This window comes from Colletotrichum aenigma, assembly GCF_013390185.1.
Source record: "Colletotrichum aenigma strain Cg56 chromosome Unknown KSG_Cg56_contig07, whole genome shotgun sequence".
Taxonomy (NCBI): domain Eukaryota; kingdom Fungi; phylum Ascomycota; class Sordariomycetes; order Glomerellales; family Glomerellaceae; genus Colletotrichum; species Colletotrichum aenigma.
Genome location: NW_023500913.1, coordinates 1358878 through 1374918, shown reverse-complemented (window position 1 = coordinate 1374918; position 16041 = coordinate 1358878). Strand labels below are relative to the sequence as shown.

The window sequence follows — 16041 nt, the reverse complement described above, 5'->3', positions numbered from 1 at the left end:
TACAATTTAAAAAAAATTATAATTCAAGATCTTTATATTAAGTAGTTAGAAATATATAGAAATCTTAATAATATTATAAACTTTTAAAAAAACTAGTTTATAAACTTAAATAGTACTTTTAGAAAACTTTTTATAATTTATAATATATTATAACTGATAAGAATAATAAAAACTTAAACTTAATTAATTTAAAAGTTTTAGTTTTCTTTATTTTTAAAAAAGATATTTTTATTAATTAAAAGTATTATTATATATTTATGAGCTATCTCTTAATATTATAAATAATTTATTAATATATTAACTAGTATAAGAAATTACTAATTAATTAAATTAACTTAAATATATAATATAATATTTTTTAAAGATAAGTAAAACTCTATATAAAAGTTATATAAAGTTGATTATTCCTACTAAGTAGATTATCTATTTATTTTGGCTACTCTTAGTAGCCAAGAACCGCTATTTTAACTCCTATTATCTAATATACTTAGCTGTAGCATCCTTTTAATAAGCATACCCTGCGCTTCCACCTAATTACTGCCTCAGGCTAAAGGTTTTCAGTTCAGTGCAGCCCCACATCTCTAGCCAGCCTTGAGCGCCGTATACCTGTCAGCCGCACGGCTTGGACATCCTATTACCTCCGCGCCATTTGTCACCATTGCGAATTCTTACGCTGCCAATTCGCTCCGGTTTACTCGGGTCGCAGCTAACGCATCAACTTCCCCTCCTCCCGACCTAACGACGCGACCTCTACCGCCGACATGTCGACTCGCCAAGCGGCCTTGTGAGTCCCCTCAATGCTCAGACTCCTTGGGGAGTCATTGAGCTGACATGTTCATTCATAGGTCGCTCTATCGACGTTCCCTCAAGCTCGCTCTCGATTGGGCAGTCCACCGTCATCTTTGGAGGGGCCAGGCCCTGTACATCAGATCTCTCTTCGAAGCAAACCGCGGCGTGACGGATTCGCGGCAGAAAAGGGTGAGTTAGTCAAGGTGATCTGCCAGATGAATGTGGCAATGGTTGCGGCAGGTCGCCAGGAACAGAAGCTAATTCGCTGCGTAAAAGGAGCTTCTGTCCGAGACGGAAAAGCTACTGGCGAGATGGAAGCACCCAGAGCCGTACGTGCATCCCACGGCACCCGGCGGTTCGTCATCCCTCGACTACACGATTGTTCGTTGAAATGGTTGCTGATAGTGGTTCAACAGGATCGAAGTATGAGCGTAACCTCCGTGCTCCTATTTTGGACCGTAAGTTTCGAGCGTGTCTACTATTACCTCATTGCGGCATGCTGATAAGTCCTCTAGCCCCGCGCCAATTGAAGTTTTGAGCGATGGAAGCAGAAAAAGGAAGGCATTGATTCTCGGATTCGGCGACGGTATGGGCATGCATGTATCCCAATTCAGCACTATTTGCCAAATCATCAGAATTGTTCACGCAGAAACAACCCCGTCGTAATCCACATTCGAGGTTGGTAAGACATCGAATCCAGATTGCATGCCGTGATACCCCGGCGTGCGCAGACGTAGGGGTTCAGAGCCTAAGGCAGTTTCAATATCGCACGGCTGAGGACTACGCCGGAAGGCCTGGCTGCGGAAACACGAACAAATGTCCCGTGTCCAACCCGACCAGGCATGTGGCAACCATTCACTGTCCGCCATCATGACACACATGAAAACAAGCCAATAAATAGCAGAAAGTGATCTTCAAAAGGTATTCTCATTCGTAACCACAGCTACCGCTGCCGTGGTATTATTGTACAACCCAAACGTGAAAATCAACCATGAACCCTGAACCGTGACCCCGATGTCATGACAACCCAAAGCAGCCGACCAGCACGAAAGAAAACCAAACCCACGAATCCCATTTACAGTTCTTGGCTCTGGTTCTTGCCAGTCTTGCCAGTCTTCTTGGGCAGCAAGTCTATGAACGGTGTCAGAATAGAGATACAGAACATGCTCTATAGGAGCGAACTTACTCTGGTGGATGTTGGGCAAGACACCACCCTGGGCGATGGTGACGTGGCCCAAAAGCTTGTTCAACTCCTCATCGTTGCGGATGGCGAGCTGAAGGTGACGGGGAATGATACGGGTCTTCTTGTTGTCGCGGGCAGCGTTGCCAGCAAGCTCGAGAATCTCAGCGGCGAGGTACTCGAGGACAGCAGCGAGGTAGACGGGGGCACCGGCACCAACACGCTGAGCGTAGTTGCCCTTGCGGAGAAGACGGTGGACACGACCGACGGGGAAAGCGAGACCGGCCTTGGAGGAACGGCTGAGAGGAGATGTTAGAGACAGGTTGAATAGCGCGTACAAACGCGAAGAAATCGGTGCGCGGAGCGCGTCCTGGATTGGAATGCTTACGATTGCGCGTTCTTGGAACCGCTGGCCTTGCCGCCGGACTTGCCGCCTCCAGTCATGTTGATTAAGTTTGGTGTGGTGAAAGGGTGGGAAAATTTGAGGTTGCGAAGATTGACACTGGCGTGCGACTTGCGTGTTGGTTTGCTGGGGTTGGGGATGGAAATGTGAGATGATGAGAGAAAGATGTGAAGATGGTGGGGAGTGAAGTAAGTTAAGTAGTTTTCGCGTTGGAGGAGCTCAATCACGGATCACCAGCGCGCAATTTAGCGCTAAGCCGAAAGCAGAAATTCCATGTTGTGGTGCATCATTTTTTTTGGAGCTTGCAGGAGCATCCAAGGTGGAAGATACGTATCGGCCCCCCTAAAGCCGCCTGGGCCCTGCGTTCCGCTAGGGAATAAAACCCGGGGTCCTCTCCTGCTCCTCTCGACATTTCCACACCTTCTTAGATTATCGTTATCGTTGCTTGTATGTCCGGCTGTGGTTTTACTTCGTTGTACCTCCTAATTATTTTACTGGTCCATCCTCCTCGTTCCATTACTCACTATTCTTTCTTGATTCCACTTCCGTCTGTTATTGCCTATTTTCCGCATTTCACTCTGCTCTTCTGGGTTTGTTTTATTTTTCCTTTTCCCCTCACCGTCTGTCTCTGTGTCCCCATTGCCCTCACAAACAAACCAATCATGCGAGCACGCGAGGAAACCAATGTCGGGATCAATATGACAGCCTCAATCATTCAGGTCGGATTCGTCGTAAAACCACCCCGTACCCACCACTTTTGACTCAAGTGTCGATGCCAAATCACGGCCTCCAACCTTTGTTCCCGAATCCGTTCTGAGCTTTGGACGCACGTATGACATCGTGTTCTCCGCGTTTTTGTCCCTTGAATAAGCAGGCGAACTCACCCAGCTATGCTTATGAGGGGTGTGGTAAGATTCATTATGTGCTTCCATATGAAATCCATGGGGTACAAATTCCCCCGTCTTCTCTCGCAGCGTGAGCCACCTCTACCGTAAATACACGCGTGTTCTGGCCCAAGGCTGGAGAGAGACCCTTGAATGCGAGTGAGACGGCATGCTCCAACGCCCCAGTTGGCTGGATCCTCTGCAGCCTAATGTGTTGGTTTACTCTAACCCACGCATTTGGGCCCGTCCCGACAAACAGATTCAGATCCAGCGCCCTCTCTTGGTCCTTAGGAACAGCTTCCTTAGGGTCCGAATCCCTGCGTGGCATCCGTGATGTGTTAAATGACTTAGCCTTGTGGCAATGGAGAATGCTGGACTCGGAAGAGGGGGGAAAGAGGGGCTAAGAATCGAAACTGGAGGAATCCACCGATTTGGCTTCTGCGGTGGTTCGGACTCTGGCGTTTTTGCGACGGAGAAGACGCGTCGCGATCCAGATTTGTCTCCACGTATGGCTATTGTGCCTTGGCCGCCGAGGCTCCCTTTACTTAGGTACCTTACCTAATGCTGGATCGGGGGATTTAGTGTCACTCGAACAGACTGTCACTGGGTTCAGGTACCATCCACCCGCGTTGAGGGCAGTGACGCGTACCTACCTCATGGTGGAAACTTTAGCACGACATCGCGTTCGGCGGTAAATCCCATGCAGGAGCGGAAGCGGAAGAGACAGAATAATCCATTCTCTGCCTGTCGTGTGGCAGAATGCGCTCTACCCATGCAGGCATTAGGAGTGGGTAGCGACAGGATGTGTCTCTCGAGTCCTGAGATAGGCAAGCACGATTGATTACAGTTAACGCCTATTGCTCATGATTTATACTGATGATGCATCGTCACCCATCTCTCAACTTGTATGCACGTTGACACAGTAAACTACAAATTATTTCGATTCTAATTCGCAGCTTGTGCGTTTTTCTTGCCTCACGATGTGTTGCCGAGGAGTCTCCTTTGCGACAGATGGTGGATCTGCATTCTGGACCTGAAGTCGTTGTTCGGGAATGAGAGCATGCGCTTTGCTCCTGAAGTCCTGAGTTGAGCACTAACGCCAAACTCCATCCAGTCCCTTATCCTCAAGACGCATCGGCAGCAGGCGACAGCTTTCCCCCAGAAATTTCCTGATTGGGCAGTGCGCAGGTTGCGTTTCCCTTCTATTTTCCCATGCTTTTGCCTACCCGCCGTACTCTGGGGGATTTTTGGGTGTGTTTCCTGGGCTGTGATTGGTTCTGATCGGTAAAACCGCCGGGTGACACGCGAATCACGAAAGAAAAAAAAAACAGTTACCTGTCTGCACGTATTTTCTAGCGCGAACGCGTGTGTATCCTAGTCCGGCAGCCGCTGTCGCGGTCTCCACTCATAACCCAAGGCTGGCTGTTGAAGGACACCCGGGTTACTGTCGCGCAGCACGGCACCCCTGGTCCACCAGCTGCTGCCCACTGACCACCCACCCCCCTCCGAGGCTCTTCCCCCCAAAATCACTCTGGCCTCGCATCAAATCAGTAATGCCGCTAGTGCCTGTCGCGTCCAGCTACAAAAACCCAGTTCACCCCCCCAATCTTGTCCATCCCACAACATCTCTCTCACTTCATCAACCAGCCTCACAACCCGTCGTCAGACATCGCATATCTCAACCACTTTCACCACCACCCAAACTTCCACTCCTCCAAACCAACCGTCAAAATGCCCCCCAAGGCCGCCGACAAGAAGCCCGCCTCCAAGGCCCCTTCCACTGCCTCCAAGGCCCCTGAGAAGAAGGATGCCGGCAAGAAGACCGCTGCTTCTGGCGACAAGAAGAAGCGCACCAAGTCTCGCAAGGAGACCTACTCTTCTTACATCTACAAAGGTAGGCCTTTTCAGCTTTCCATGTTGCGTTCCCTCGCGACGCGTGCACAACACGCGCATAAGTTGCACTCCAATTTGCTAACTCGAAACAGTCCTCAAGCAGGTCCACCCCGACACCGGTATTTCCAACCGCGCCATGTCTATCCTGAACTCGTTCGTCAACGGTATGAAATTACACTTCGCATCGCAGGCGCGTCATTCTAACATACACGCAGACATCTTCGAGCGCGTCGCCTCTGAGGCCTCCAAGCTGGCCGCCTACAACAAGAAGTCTACTATCTCGTCCCGCGAGATCCAGACCTCGTGAGTTATTCGCCGATCTTGACACGGATCCGTTTGTCTGACCACTACAGTGTCCGTCTTATTCTGCCCGGTGAGCTGGCCAAGCACGCCGTCTCGGAAGGCACCAAGGCCGTTACCAAGTACTCTTCTTCCACGAAATAAGGGATGCTTGCGCTGCTTTTCTTTTCGGGCATTGGATTTTACTTGGCATTTGGGTGTCATGATGAGACCTGCCAAGGTTCCCAATATCCTTGGAGTCTCTTAATGCGTTACGGATGGTTTGCTTTTATTGGGGGCAATGTCTTCACGGTCAAACGGGGTTTGCGGGCTGTACAATACACCTTGAGAAATAGGGTTTTTCGGACGAATGAATTCGTGCACATGAACACAACACCTGGACCTTGGCTTTTGAACGTTTTGAAATTACTCTTGCAAGCCGCTGACCTGGCGCTGGCTGGTCTGGTGCACCTAGCTTGGTCCGTGTACCATTCGATACCGCTATACGGGGCACACCATCTCCCGAACGCCGGCGAAGCATGTTATCCCAAACCCGCCTTGCTGCGCTTGACGATATGGGCCACTGGCTGTAAGATGCCTTTGTTATTGAGCGCACCGAGGGCGGTGCCGCTGCTCCAGCCCATTTTTTCCAGCATCGCCCGCCCCTTGTTCTCCTGGCCCAGTTCCGGCGCCGATCCGCCCACGACTTCTCCATCCCGATAGATAACGCCTGCATGCCCGCCGCCTCCCCCACGACGCGCTGATTGTTTTTGTACAGCGGCTCGGAGGGTAGTATCATTGCGGGGGAAATACTTGCGACCGACACGAGCGATAGCGGCATCAAACACTTCCTCTGCAAACTTGGCAGTCCTAAAGGTGCGATGAAGCATGGGGCGACGTTGGTCGCCTGACCCGGTTGACTTGGATTTGATGTTAAACTTGCTCGCCAGCTCATGAATAACTTTCCGGGCATGATTGTCCATAGGGGGTAACGTGAGGCTGCGCGCTGCTGTCAGTTTTGGGGTCTGTTGAAGACAAGTCGGATAGGTAGCAACTGCCGACTTACATGGTGTTGGTGCCTAGGAGAAATGTCCGAAGTTCATCGGCAATCTGGTCTAGACCCATGCCGTGGGGATACTTCACCCTCAAGTCTTCAGGGTTGACGTTCTTTCCAAGTAGGCCTTGGGCGCGCAAGGCCTGTCGCTCTCGCTTTCTCTCGGCCTTCTTTGCGCGGTCATTCTTCCAAGCCGCCAGCATCTTCTCCTCAAGCTCCGAATCAGATATGTCGAATACTGGAATCCTATTTTTAGCGCCCTTGCCCTTCTTACGCTTTAAAGCAGGTCGATCCCAATCCATGAAGTCGAAGTCATCGATCTCACCAGCAAATCGGTCTGCCGCTGAACGAAATAGGTCATCCTCATCGTCTTCCTGATCGCTGATTTCGCTGGGTAGAATTGCCTCTTCACCGTGAGACGCATCGAATGAACCCAGGCTAGGCAAGTCTGTGTGGAGAGGCTCTCGAACTGCATTGTTGCCGCATACGACTTTGCCTTTCCCGGCCTGGTGATCTTTGGGTGCGTGGTCGGCAATTCTGTCGTCGTTCAAACCATCAGCATCGGTTGCTATCTGCGCCTCGCTGCTATCATCCGACAAAGAGTTTGCCTGCTGGGCTGCGAGGGTATCGAGAGACCCGTCGATACTTTCAAATTCGCTGAGGGAGCCGCCCAAGTCTCGTCGAGAATATGCGTCTGCCGGTAGTAGGCCTTCGCCATCGCCATGCTCCCGCATGTTAGCAATGTAGTCTGCAATCAATTCCTCATCGGCAAGACGTTTTGCTGCTCTTGCGCCTCGGGGTTGTTTGCGCTCGAGGCTGAAACTGTCATCTGCCGAGCCCTCCGTATCACTATTGCTCGGTAGGACGGTCTGCTCCATGGCCTTGATCTCCGTACATATTCCATGTAGGTTGAATGGCTTCTCTGTCCCGCCTGAAGCTTCAGGAGCAGCCTTATTACGGCCTTTGAACAAAATGACCTCCTCACTCGAGTCGGACGCGGCAGGCGAGGCGCATCGAAATTCAGCACCAACGGCGACGTTGTGCTGCAAGTCTCTGTCACCTGTGACATCAAGAAAATACGGCAGCGACTCGGACGCCTGCTCAGGCGGCTTGGGGGCGAGATCGATCTTGAGATCTGGAAGAGCAGTGGCATCCGGGTCCATTTCGTCTGTAGATGTCGCCATGGAGGTTTCGTTGTCGATTCCTGGCGATGTTCCCTTAGTCTCGTGGAGCTGTGTCGCGTTGTCTCGAGACTGCAGGATCAACTTGTCGTGCGCTTTGTTTTCGAGTTGTGCAGCCTCGGCTTTGTGCAAGATCTCTTGTTCCAGTTGCTTAAGGGGCTCGATAGATCCGTTGCTGACAAATTTGACAGGTTGATGTCGTAGTCTCGTATCGGCACTCCAGGGCGAGGAACGGTGCGCGGTGCTACGGGCCTCATCCTGCAACGTAAACCCTGGAACAAAGGCGTCAATCTTGGTTTACGGCACATAAATCCGTCAGCTGGGAACAGTTCCAACTAACCGGTCGAAGCAGCGTTGACTGAGGCAGGATACCGATCCGTAGCTAGACTAGGTCGCAATTGAAAAGACCTGCCTGACAGTGCTCTCGCACCGCCTCTCTTGCCACGACGTGGCATCACCTACGCGTGAACCACTGCTGGTAGGGAAAGTTGTGGCTTTGTTTGTGATTGAGAGAATTTCCGTGGAAGAAGCCCCGTGAGAGGGCCTCGGGAAACGAAAGTCGACCTTTTCCGAAGCTAGGAAATCCAAACTTTCGGCCGTCGATGGGAGTCGTAGGTGGGGGGTTCTGACGCAAAGAAAAAAATAGAGCCTGGATGAAGGTGACCACGCACGGGTTGTTGAGCCGCTTATCGATAACACGGGTGCAGGTGGGTTGAAGTGGGGCACGTTGAGACGATCAAAAGAGGACCATCTCGGTGCTCCGTAGTCGTCCATTAGTCGTGTGTCGCCCAATCGCCACCACAGCATGTTAACGAAATACAGGTGGCGATTAGGTAGAAGACCCGCTGACATGCCAATCATGGCCCCATGTGGCTATCAAAGGTAAGGTTGGTACAGTGACTAGCGTACCTCACATCACTAAGCCCCGCCATGCATACAGCATACCAGGTAGGCCGATGCGTCACAGGGCCACTTTATTGTGGCTGTTACCCATCGGCTGGGCAGCTTAGGGAGGACCTTCTCAACCTACACATCCCATCTTTCCTACGTCGCCTGGCAAAGGCAAAGTATGTGGAATCCGCTGTACCTATACGTTCTTTGATCTTAGTAGCGAATCTACGAACTGAGCACTGTCTTACCCCGCAGATCCCTCCCCGTCGAGCCTCAGTGTACGTATTTCTGTGCCTTACCCCAATCTGCCTTCTCCGATATACTCTGTACACAGCAGGTGATCACCTTGCTCCTACCTAGCACTGTCCAGCCGTGTTCGCGCGATCACGGAACCATCAACCACCGGCGAGGCTCAGCCCAACTCATCACGTCGCTCTAGAACTCCTGGCGACAGCGCAATACAAGCAGTGTCCACTGTCAACAGTCACCTCGCGCTCGCCTGTGTCTTCGATCTCAGCTTCTGTTTCGGCTGCTGACCCCCAGACGCAAACACCAGCATCCTCTCGGCATTTGGACCGAGCCTATACTCTCGATGGCATCCGCGATGGCTGCTGTGGATCTCGGCCGGTACCGTCGAATCGTGCAGATATTCTGGGATCCTGAGCCTACAAATGACTACCGGGTCGACCTTCCCGTCTGGTGCTTGGGTCGGTCATACAATCTAAGCACCAAGGCTGGTAAAGATAAGGGCAGCCGTGGCCAGACGCAGCCTACAACAGACACTGCCAGTTCCCAGACCAACGTTAATAGCCCATCACCAGTGCCCCCAGCTCTGGGTCCCGAGACTCCTCCCGATTCAGTGTCCAGCAGTTTCTCCTCCTCTTTGGCGTACGACGATGATTACTCTGTTCAAGATGGAGGTTGGCCCGCTGCATTCTTGGATGATTTCGAGTCCAAGTTCTGGATGACGTATCGGTCCGAATTCGAGCTTATAGCCAAGTCTACTGATCCTCGCGCTTCATCAGCGTTGTCCTTGTCGATGCGGATCAAGAGTCAGTTGGTTGATCAAAGTGGGTTTTCATCCGACAGCGGATGGGGTTGCATGATTCGGTCGGGTCAGATGCTTCTGGCGAACGCGATGGCTATCACCAATCTCGGTCGTGGTATGTCCTGTCTGCTCTGCGTTTCAGCCCTAAAACCCCTGGCTTCCATAATGGGTGTCGCCGATGCGTGATCAAGTCGACTAAAAATGGTTGGTCCAGATTGGCGACGAGGTGAATCACGAAGTATGGAACGTCAACTGCTTTCCATGTTTGCCGATGATCCAAGGGCGTCTTTTTCGATTCATCAATTTGTCCAACACGGCGCAGTTGCTTGCGGAAAATATCCTGGGGAATGGTTCGGCCCGTCTGCGACTGCCCGCTGCATCCAGTAAGTTGTATCTGACTGTGGTCCATCTGGTCATGTTTGAAGTCACAGATGATCTAACCACCGACTGCAGGTCTCTGACCAACGCCCAAGAGCAACCGTCTTTGAGGGTATATTCTACTGGCGATGGACCGGACGTTTACGAGGACAAATTTATGAAGATTGCGAAGCCTGATGGCACTCGATTCCATCCGACACTCATTCTGGTGGGCACGAGGCTGGGCATCGACAAGATCACACCTGTCTACTGGGATGCTCTGATCGCTGCTCTACAGATGCCACAGTCCGTAGGTATCGCCGGGTGAGTGGTCCCGGATACAGGAGCTTGGTGTGGTACTAATTCTCCCGCAGAGGCCGGCCATCTGCCTCACACTATTTCATAGGGGCACAAGGTTCCTTCCTGTTCTATCTAGATCCCCACCACACGCGTCCAGCTCTTCCTTATCATTCGGATCCATCAAGATATACTGACGCGGACATTGACACCGCCCATACCCGGAGGCTGCGGCGATTGCATGTCAGGGAAATGGATCCTAGCATGCTGATTGGGTTTCTAATCAAAGATGACGATGATTGGTCCGAGTGGCGACGCAATGTTAAGCATGTGCAAGGCAAGGCCGTGATACATGTCGCAGACAACGATCCTGTTGCTGGAGTAGGCGGTAAAGAGAGAGAGAGTGCGATTGACGAGGTTGAAACCCTTAGCGATGACGATGGAGACACTATCCTCGATGTTTGAGGCGAGCAAGGCGCACAGGCGGTCAGCGAACCCCTTCGGTATCGGGATGACATTTCTTCATTCGTGATCTGGGCATCAGTCTATCCACGACCAGCACATTGAGGCGCAACAGGGCCGGCCGGGGAACATTAAAGGCTTCTTTTAGCAGCATCGGTTTGGATGCATGGATTTGGACATTTTAATTTAGCGAGATGCTACGGGTACAAGTCGTAGTACGCGGAGATGGCGCGGTACTACTTCCTATTTAGGTAATCTATCGCTTCTTCCTTCTACCCGTAGTCTTCGATGTCGGTGTCGCGTGGTCCAATTCTCGAATGTGGGTAAAAAGTTTCGTTTTGGAGGAGAATGTTGATTGACAAACACCACAAGTGTGCTTTGAGTCCATTAGCGACGATGCAGAGCGGGAAAGGACAAGTCGGAACTTACTACGCCGGCCTGAGACTCCTCCGCTGCCTCACGAGCTGCCTTCTTCTCGCGTTTAGCCTTGGCCTTTCCAATTTTCTTGGGCTGTTGACGATCGTCGCCATCGTCACCAATAGAGAGGGGCCCGATGAGATTGGCAACTTGGTCACTGTCAGGCTTGCACGTGCTCTCTTGTCTACTTTGCCGCAGTGTCGTGTCGTTGGAGAAAAGCCGCTGCTCTACTTCGGCGCGGGAAGCATATTCATCATCGTCTGGGGAGTCCGAAGCAGCGTCAGAATCGACGGCTTCTTTCGCTGTCGATAAGGTGACGTCCGGCACACTCTCCTCCCCATCAACCTCGTGCACATTGTCACTCTCCAGATTTTGAAGATCCTCGAGCTCTGCCTTGTTTTCCGCCTCACTTTTCTTAATTTGCACCGTGGAGCTTTCTCGGAGGTTGAGATCCATATCTTCGTCTCTCATTTGACGTCGAAGTTGCTGAACTGCCCTCAGGTGCTTTTTGCTCCGCTCATGTGCTTCAAACGACTTTTCGCTCTTGAAAGTCTTGTTGCACACGACACACTCGAGAACTTCGACCTCTGATTCCCCCTCCTCGCTTTCGGGGAAATGACCACCGGCGTCCGCATCATCCCGAGCCTGGGCCCAGTCGGGAACAACGGCGTCAGAAAGCTTTTCAAGATTGGCGGCACGCGAGCGAGCTGCCTGAGCAGCTGCGGCATTTCGCAGAGACTCTTGGCGTTCCGCAGCAGTCTGGGTGTTGGGAAGGTATCGGGGGTCGCGCTTCCGTACAAATGTGACGAGAAATCTTACGGCATCGTTGAAGTCGCGAATGGCTTCGTCGCGTAACTTCTTGTTTTCCTTTTCCATGAGACGGCGTACACGACGATCAGGCGCATCTGACACTCTGTACTTGTCCTTCCAGGCAAATGTCTTTCGTGTCGAGAAACTTGCCCAAGCACCGTAAAAGGGCTTGGCGACATCCTCATATCCATCGTCGGAAATGCCAAATGTAGGATAATCAGGCATATTTCCGGGCGCATACTCTCCAGCAGCGACTTCTTCGTCCAGTAGGTGATCAAACGTTGCCTTTGTGATGCCGAAGAAACCGGACGGTTCGTCCGTGAAGGGGACAGTGGCATTGAAGCGACGGATCAAGGAGAAGATATCATCCGTGGAGGTAAGCTTAACGTTATTGAACTCGGACCCGAGCCCATCTGCATCTTCTGGGTCGGCACCACGCAGAATGGCTTCGCGATGCGAATCATACCATGCTCGCTCTTGAGGGTCGGAAAGAACCTCGTAGGCGGCTTGGACCTCAGCGAAGCGTCGGGTGGCATTGTCGACGTCGCCATAATTTCGATCTGGGTGGAGCTCTAAAGCACGCTTCCTGTAGGCCTTCTTGATCCTACAGAAAATCAGTATAAGGAAGGCTTGGAATTGGAATAGGATGGCGCACTCGTCATCGGTGGCATCGCGCTCGACGGCGAGTAGCTCGTAGTAGCATGTTTTTATGGGCTGAGACGCCGTCCCGGCCGTTTGGTCGCGACCGGAGGATTGTTGAGCGCCCATGTCTTGTTACGACTATGTGATTGTCGCCTTCAGTTGGGAGCGGCAGTCTTGATTTTATAACGCCTGATATATCGGGAGAGTACAAGACGATCCAGCGAAGATGGTCGATGAAAGGCAGCCTCCAAATTCGACGTGATGAGCCGGACCAAAACAAGACTTAGAAATCATCGAACTATACAGACCTACGCCGTCTCGGTACCATGAATCTCAACGTTGGGCGCAGGCTTGGTTGTGAGTTGAGGTGAGAAGGACTTCGTTTTCTTCAACCCGAGATGTCGCGGCCAATCGAGCCCGATGAGTCATCCAGCGTCCAGTTCACGGGATTTCAACTGCGAACTCAATGCAGTGGACAAATCAGTTTTCAGGCAGCCAGGGGGGTCTTATATGAGTATTCGTCTCTTCACACACCTATAGCTATGAGTTTTCAAACATACATTGCAGTTCCTCCATATTATCTAGCTGTCGAATCAGATACACATACAACATAACCATGCGACAGAGACATGTCTTAGTAAAGAGCTTGTGAGCGGGCTTCACCGCACCGTGCACTTTAATGCTCCACTTGTCGCGCTGTGACCACTGGCCACTGCGCAGTTTTTTTCTTTTTTTTTTCTTTTTTTTTTAATCCCGCCATCTCCTGGCGAAAAGAAGAAGAAGGCAATTCTGCAGTTTCTTTTTACTCAATCATACCTAGTTGCAGCTTAACATAGTTCTGATCTCGAACCTCGAAAAGACGGCATGGCGTCAACAAGTTGCAAGATTATGCCGCTTCCACCGGGCTACTCTACCCGTCCGGTGCTGCTCCCCCTTCTTAGCTACACTCAATACGGCTCCAGCGCTGTTTTCACCTTTCTGCAACTTTTACCTAGTATCTACGAAGCTAAGCAAGGATATGTTTGAAACGTGGCTTTTCCCGATCCAGGGTTACCAACTGGAGTACAAGCCCAGCCTTGTCTTTAATGGTCTAGACTCTGGAGTTGGTGAGTTCGAGGCGCGGTTGGCGATAACGGATCCACGGATTACTGAATGCCACAAACTCGGACCATTGCAGGCGCTAAACCAGCATGTAGGTCTACATGTGGTACCCCGGGGAGGTGACGTGGGCTGTCGTCTCTTTACCTACCGAAAGTGCCTGGGTAGGTAGCGGAACTCCCCAGCGTAGGTGCATCTACCCAAGCGGCCTGTACCCGCCGTACCTGTACTTGCACCTGTCACTGACGCCACCCATGTCCCTGCCCGTGACAGCTGCGAAAGCTCAGCAAGTCGGGGGGAAGAACAAAGAAAGAAAAATTCGTTACGTGCCTATTTGCTCATTATATAGCGCAATCGTCGCCTTAACACCACCCGTGGTCTATCTTCTCGATGCCTTCCTACCAACAACCCAAGGCCAGCAACGCTTACACGGGAAAGCCATGTCTTCATTCGGCGCCAAGACTGTCGTTTTCGTATACTTGCACTAGTGATTTGATGAGCCATGAAGTTTGCCCATGATTTCAAAGAGACGCTCAGGCGGGAAGGTACGTGCCCCTTCGCGTACATACATGTCCCGAAGAATGAGACTGGCTGACAGTACCTCATAGGTTTCCCACCTCACTGGGTTGATCTCGCCGTCCCATATAGCCAACTGAAAAAGGTTCTCAAGCGCGTTTCTGGCGAGTTGAACGATCTTGGACTCGACCCAGAGACCTTGCGTCAACTCCTCGACCCTGCTGTTGATTCGCCGCTGGCCGCTAAATACCGTCTCAATGGTAGGCTCTCACCCTCTTTCAACATTTGCAACCGCCGCTGGAACAGACGTCCGCACCAACATGTGTTGACGATTTCTCAGCTGCTGGAAATTCCAAATTGCTACGACCCAAGCTGACTGTCGAGGTCCACATGTGCAATGGCAATGCAGTAGATGCCTCATTGACCCCTTCGTCTCGCGCTCTTCTTCAACGCATTGCCGCACTCCAGTCTCCTATTTCGGAGGGCGACTTTGACATGGATCAGCTGCAATCCTCAGGATCTCAGTCGCCGGAAGAGGCTTCATCAGAGTCGCTCATCTCTGAGTCTGACGTGACCATTGCTGCCGTGGAGGCCAGGCTGTCTACGATCAAGGATCAACCGGCACCTTTCGAGAAGTATGAGCGCATCGAGGTACCCCTTGTCTTTGACAGTGAATTTTTCGACATACTCCAGAGCGATGTCAGCAACCTCGACGCACTCCAGGCCAGAGAAGAGAAGGCTATGGTGACAGAGATTATTGCCCTTCGTCAGGATGTGTCGCATCTCACCAAGCCAAGCCGACTCTCCAAAAGCGATCTCGCGAGGTGGCGGGCTATCTTTGAGTTGTACCTCGACGCCCAAGTCTTTTTCTCAACCAATGAACAGGATCATGGCTCTCGCGACAGTCAGACTGCCGCAAAACAATTACAGTGGTTTCAGGCGGAGATCACTAAACAAAATTTGGCCAAAGCCTTCAAAATCCCCGAGAGCAGGGAGGCTCTAGTGCGCTTCATGAGTCTGAATGCTGTCTTGCTTAAGAATCTGCAGTTTCAGGAGATCAATCAGATCGCTATCTATAAGATTCTGAAAAGTACGTGGCTTTCTGGATATTTCACTTCGCTGCTATGCAGTCAACACTAGCTTCCGTGCCAAAGGAAGACTAACAGACGCAGAGTTTGATAAGCGGACTTGTCTTGGAGTTTCCAAGTCTTTTCCGACCCAAGTTCACTCCGACAAGTTGCTGGCTGGATCCGTTGCCAAGGATATATGCGCCCAGATGTCGACCGACCTGGTGTCTGTCGTTCCGCAGATCAGCGACTACTTGTGCCCGATTTGCTTCTCTATCGCCTACCGGCCGGTTCGGCTGGCCTGTCAGCACGTTTTTTGCATCAGGTGCATCGTCAAGATCCAGCGTCGCAACGAGAAAAACTGCCCACTGTGCAGAGCTGACACAGTCATGAAAGCATCCGCAGGTGAGAATGATAGTCCCTCACAAAAACTGACTTCCAGTAAAGGTTGCAAGCATTGAGTATGTTGCGTACTAATGGAACAATGTGGTAGACAATCTGGACATGCAGCTGGAAAAATACATGCGCAAGTATTTTCCGAAGGAGGCCAAGGAGAAACAACGCGCCAATGAAATCGAGCGAGGCATCGAGGACTACGGGCCCGAATACGTTCATTCTGAGTGCTCCATCATGTAACCATGGGCTGAATTTGGGAGGATGACCTGTTACACTATTCACTGATTTATAGGTTTCGCTAAGAGATACCCTTGACAATTCTGATATAAGTTCTCAGTAGCGAAACTGGGCGACTAAGTCGAACTTTGGACTCCTTA

The 16041-nt window shown here is 51.3% G+C and overlaps 7 protein-coding genes across 7 annotated transcripts; 4 read left to right on the top strand and 3 right to left on the bottom strand.

The window, feature by feature from the left end:
- Positions 1 to 761: 761 nt before the first annotated feature.
- CIB22 (NADH dehydrogenase [ubiquinone] 1 beta subcomplex subunit 9) lies at positions 762 to 1327 on the top strand (the record flags this gene model as incomplete). The annotated part of the gene is made up of 5 exons (XM_037325895.1): positions 762 to 784; positions 846 to 978; positions 1066 to 1170; positions 1206 to 1247; positions 1322 to 1327. 5 exons carry the CDS (start codon positions 762 to 764, stop codon positions 1325 to 1327), a joined length of 309 nt encoding a protein of 102 aa, XP_037175041.1.
- Positions 1328 to 1864: 537 nt separating this feature from the next.
- On the bottom strand, positions 1865 to 2413 carry hh2a (Histone H2A; the record flags this gene model as incomplete). Its single annotated transcript, XM_037325894.1, has 3 exons — positions 1865 to 1920; positions 1976 to 2268; positions 2358 to 2413. 3 exons carry the CDS (start codon positions 2411 to 2413, stop codon positions 1865 to 1867), a joined length of 405 nt encoding a protein of 134 aa, XP_037175049.1.
- A 2574-nt stretch (positions 2414 to 4987) lies between these two features.
- HTB1 (Histone H2B) lies at positions 4988 to 5593 on the top strand (the record flags this gene model as incomplete). The annotated part of the gene is made up of 4 exons (XM_037325893.1): positions 4988 to 5150; positions 5242 to 5313; positions 5365 to 5452; positions 5503 to 5593. The coding sequence occupies 4 exons, from the start codon at positions 4988 to 4990 to the stop codon at positions 5591 to 5593; spliced, it is 414 nt and encodes a 137-aa protein (XP_037175048.1).
- A 377-nt stretch (positions 5594 to 5970) lies between these two features.
- On the bottom strand, positions 5971 to 8118 carry SQS1 (the record flags this gene model as incomplete). Its single annotated transcript, XM_037325892.1, has 3 exons — positions 5971 to 6427; positions 6495 to 7935; positions 8004 to 8118. The coding sequence occupies 3 exons, from the start codon at positions 8116 to 8118 to the stop codon at positions 5971 to 5973; spliced, it is 2013 nt and encodes a 670-aa protein (XP_037175047.1).
- Positions 8119 to 9158: 1040 nt separating this feature from the next.
- On the top strand, positions 9159 to 10721 carry ATG4 (Cysteine protease ATG4; the record flags this gene model as incomplete). The annotated part of the gene is made up of 4 exons (XM_037325891.1): positions 9159 to 9717; positions 9925 to 9985; positions 10056 to 10283; positions 10334 to 10721. The coding sequence occupies 4 exons, from the start codon at positions 9159 to 9161 to the stop codon at positions 10719 to 10721; spliced, it is 1236 nt and encodes a 411-aa protein (XP_037175046.1).
- Positions 10722 to 10974: 253 nt separating this feature from the next.
- On the bottom strand, positions 10975 to 12713 carry CGCA056_v010643 (DnaJ-like protein subfamily C member 21; the record flags this gene model as incomplete). The annotated part of the gene is made up of 3 exons (XM_037325890.1): positions 10975 to 11094; positions 11148 to 12549; positions 12601 to 12713. 3 exons carry the CDS (start codon positions 12711 to 12713, stop codon positions 10975 to 10977), a joined length of 1635 nt encoding a protein of 544 aa, XP_037175045.1.
- Positions 12714 to 13605: 892 nt separating this feature from the next.
- TRY3 (Transcriptional regulator of form adherence 3) lies at positions 13606 to 15904 on the top strand (the record flags this gene model as incomplete). Its single annotated transcript, XM_037325889.1, has 7 exons — positions 13606 to 13693; positions 13784 to 13849; positions 14213 to 14230; positions 14294 to 14461; positions 14542 to 15291; positions 15374 to 15673; positions 15762 to 15904. The coding sequence occupies 7 exons, from the start codon at positions 13606 to 13608 to the stop codon at positions 15902 to 15904; spliced, it is 1533 nt and encodes a 510-aa protein (XP_037175044.1).
- Positions 15905 to 16041: the final 137 nt, after the last annotated feature.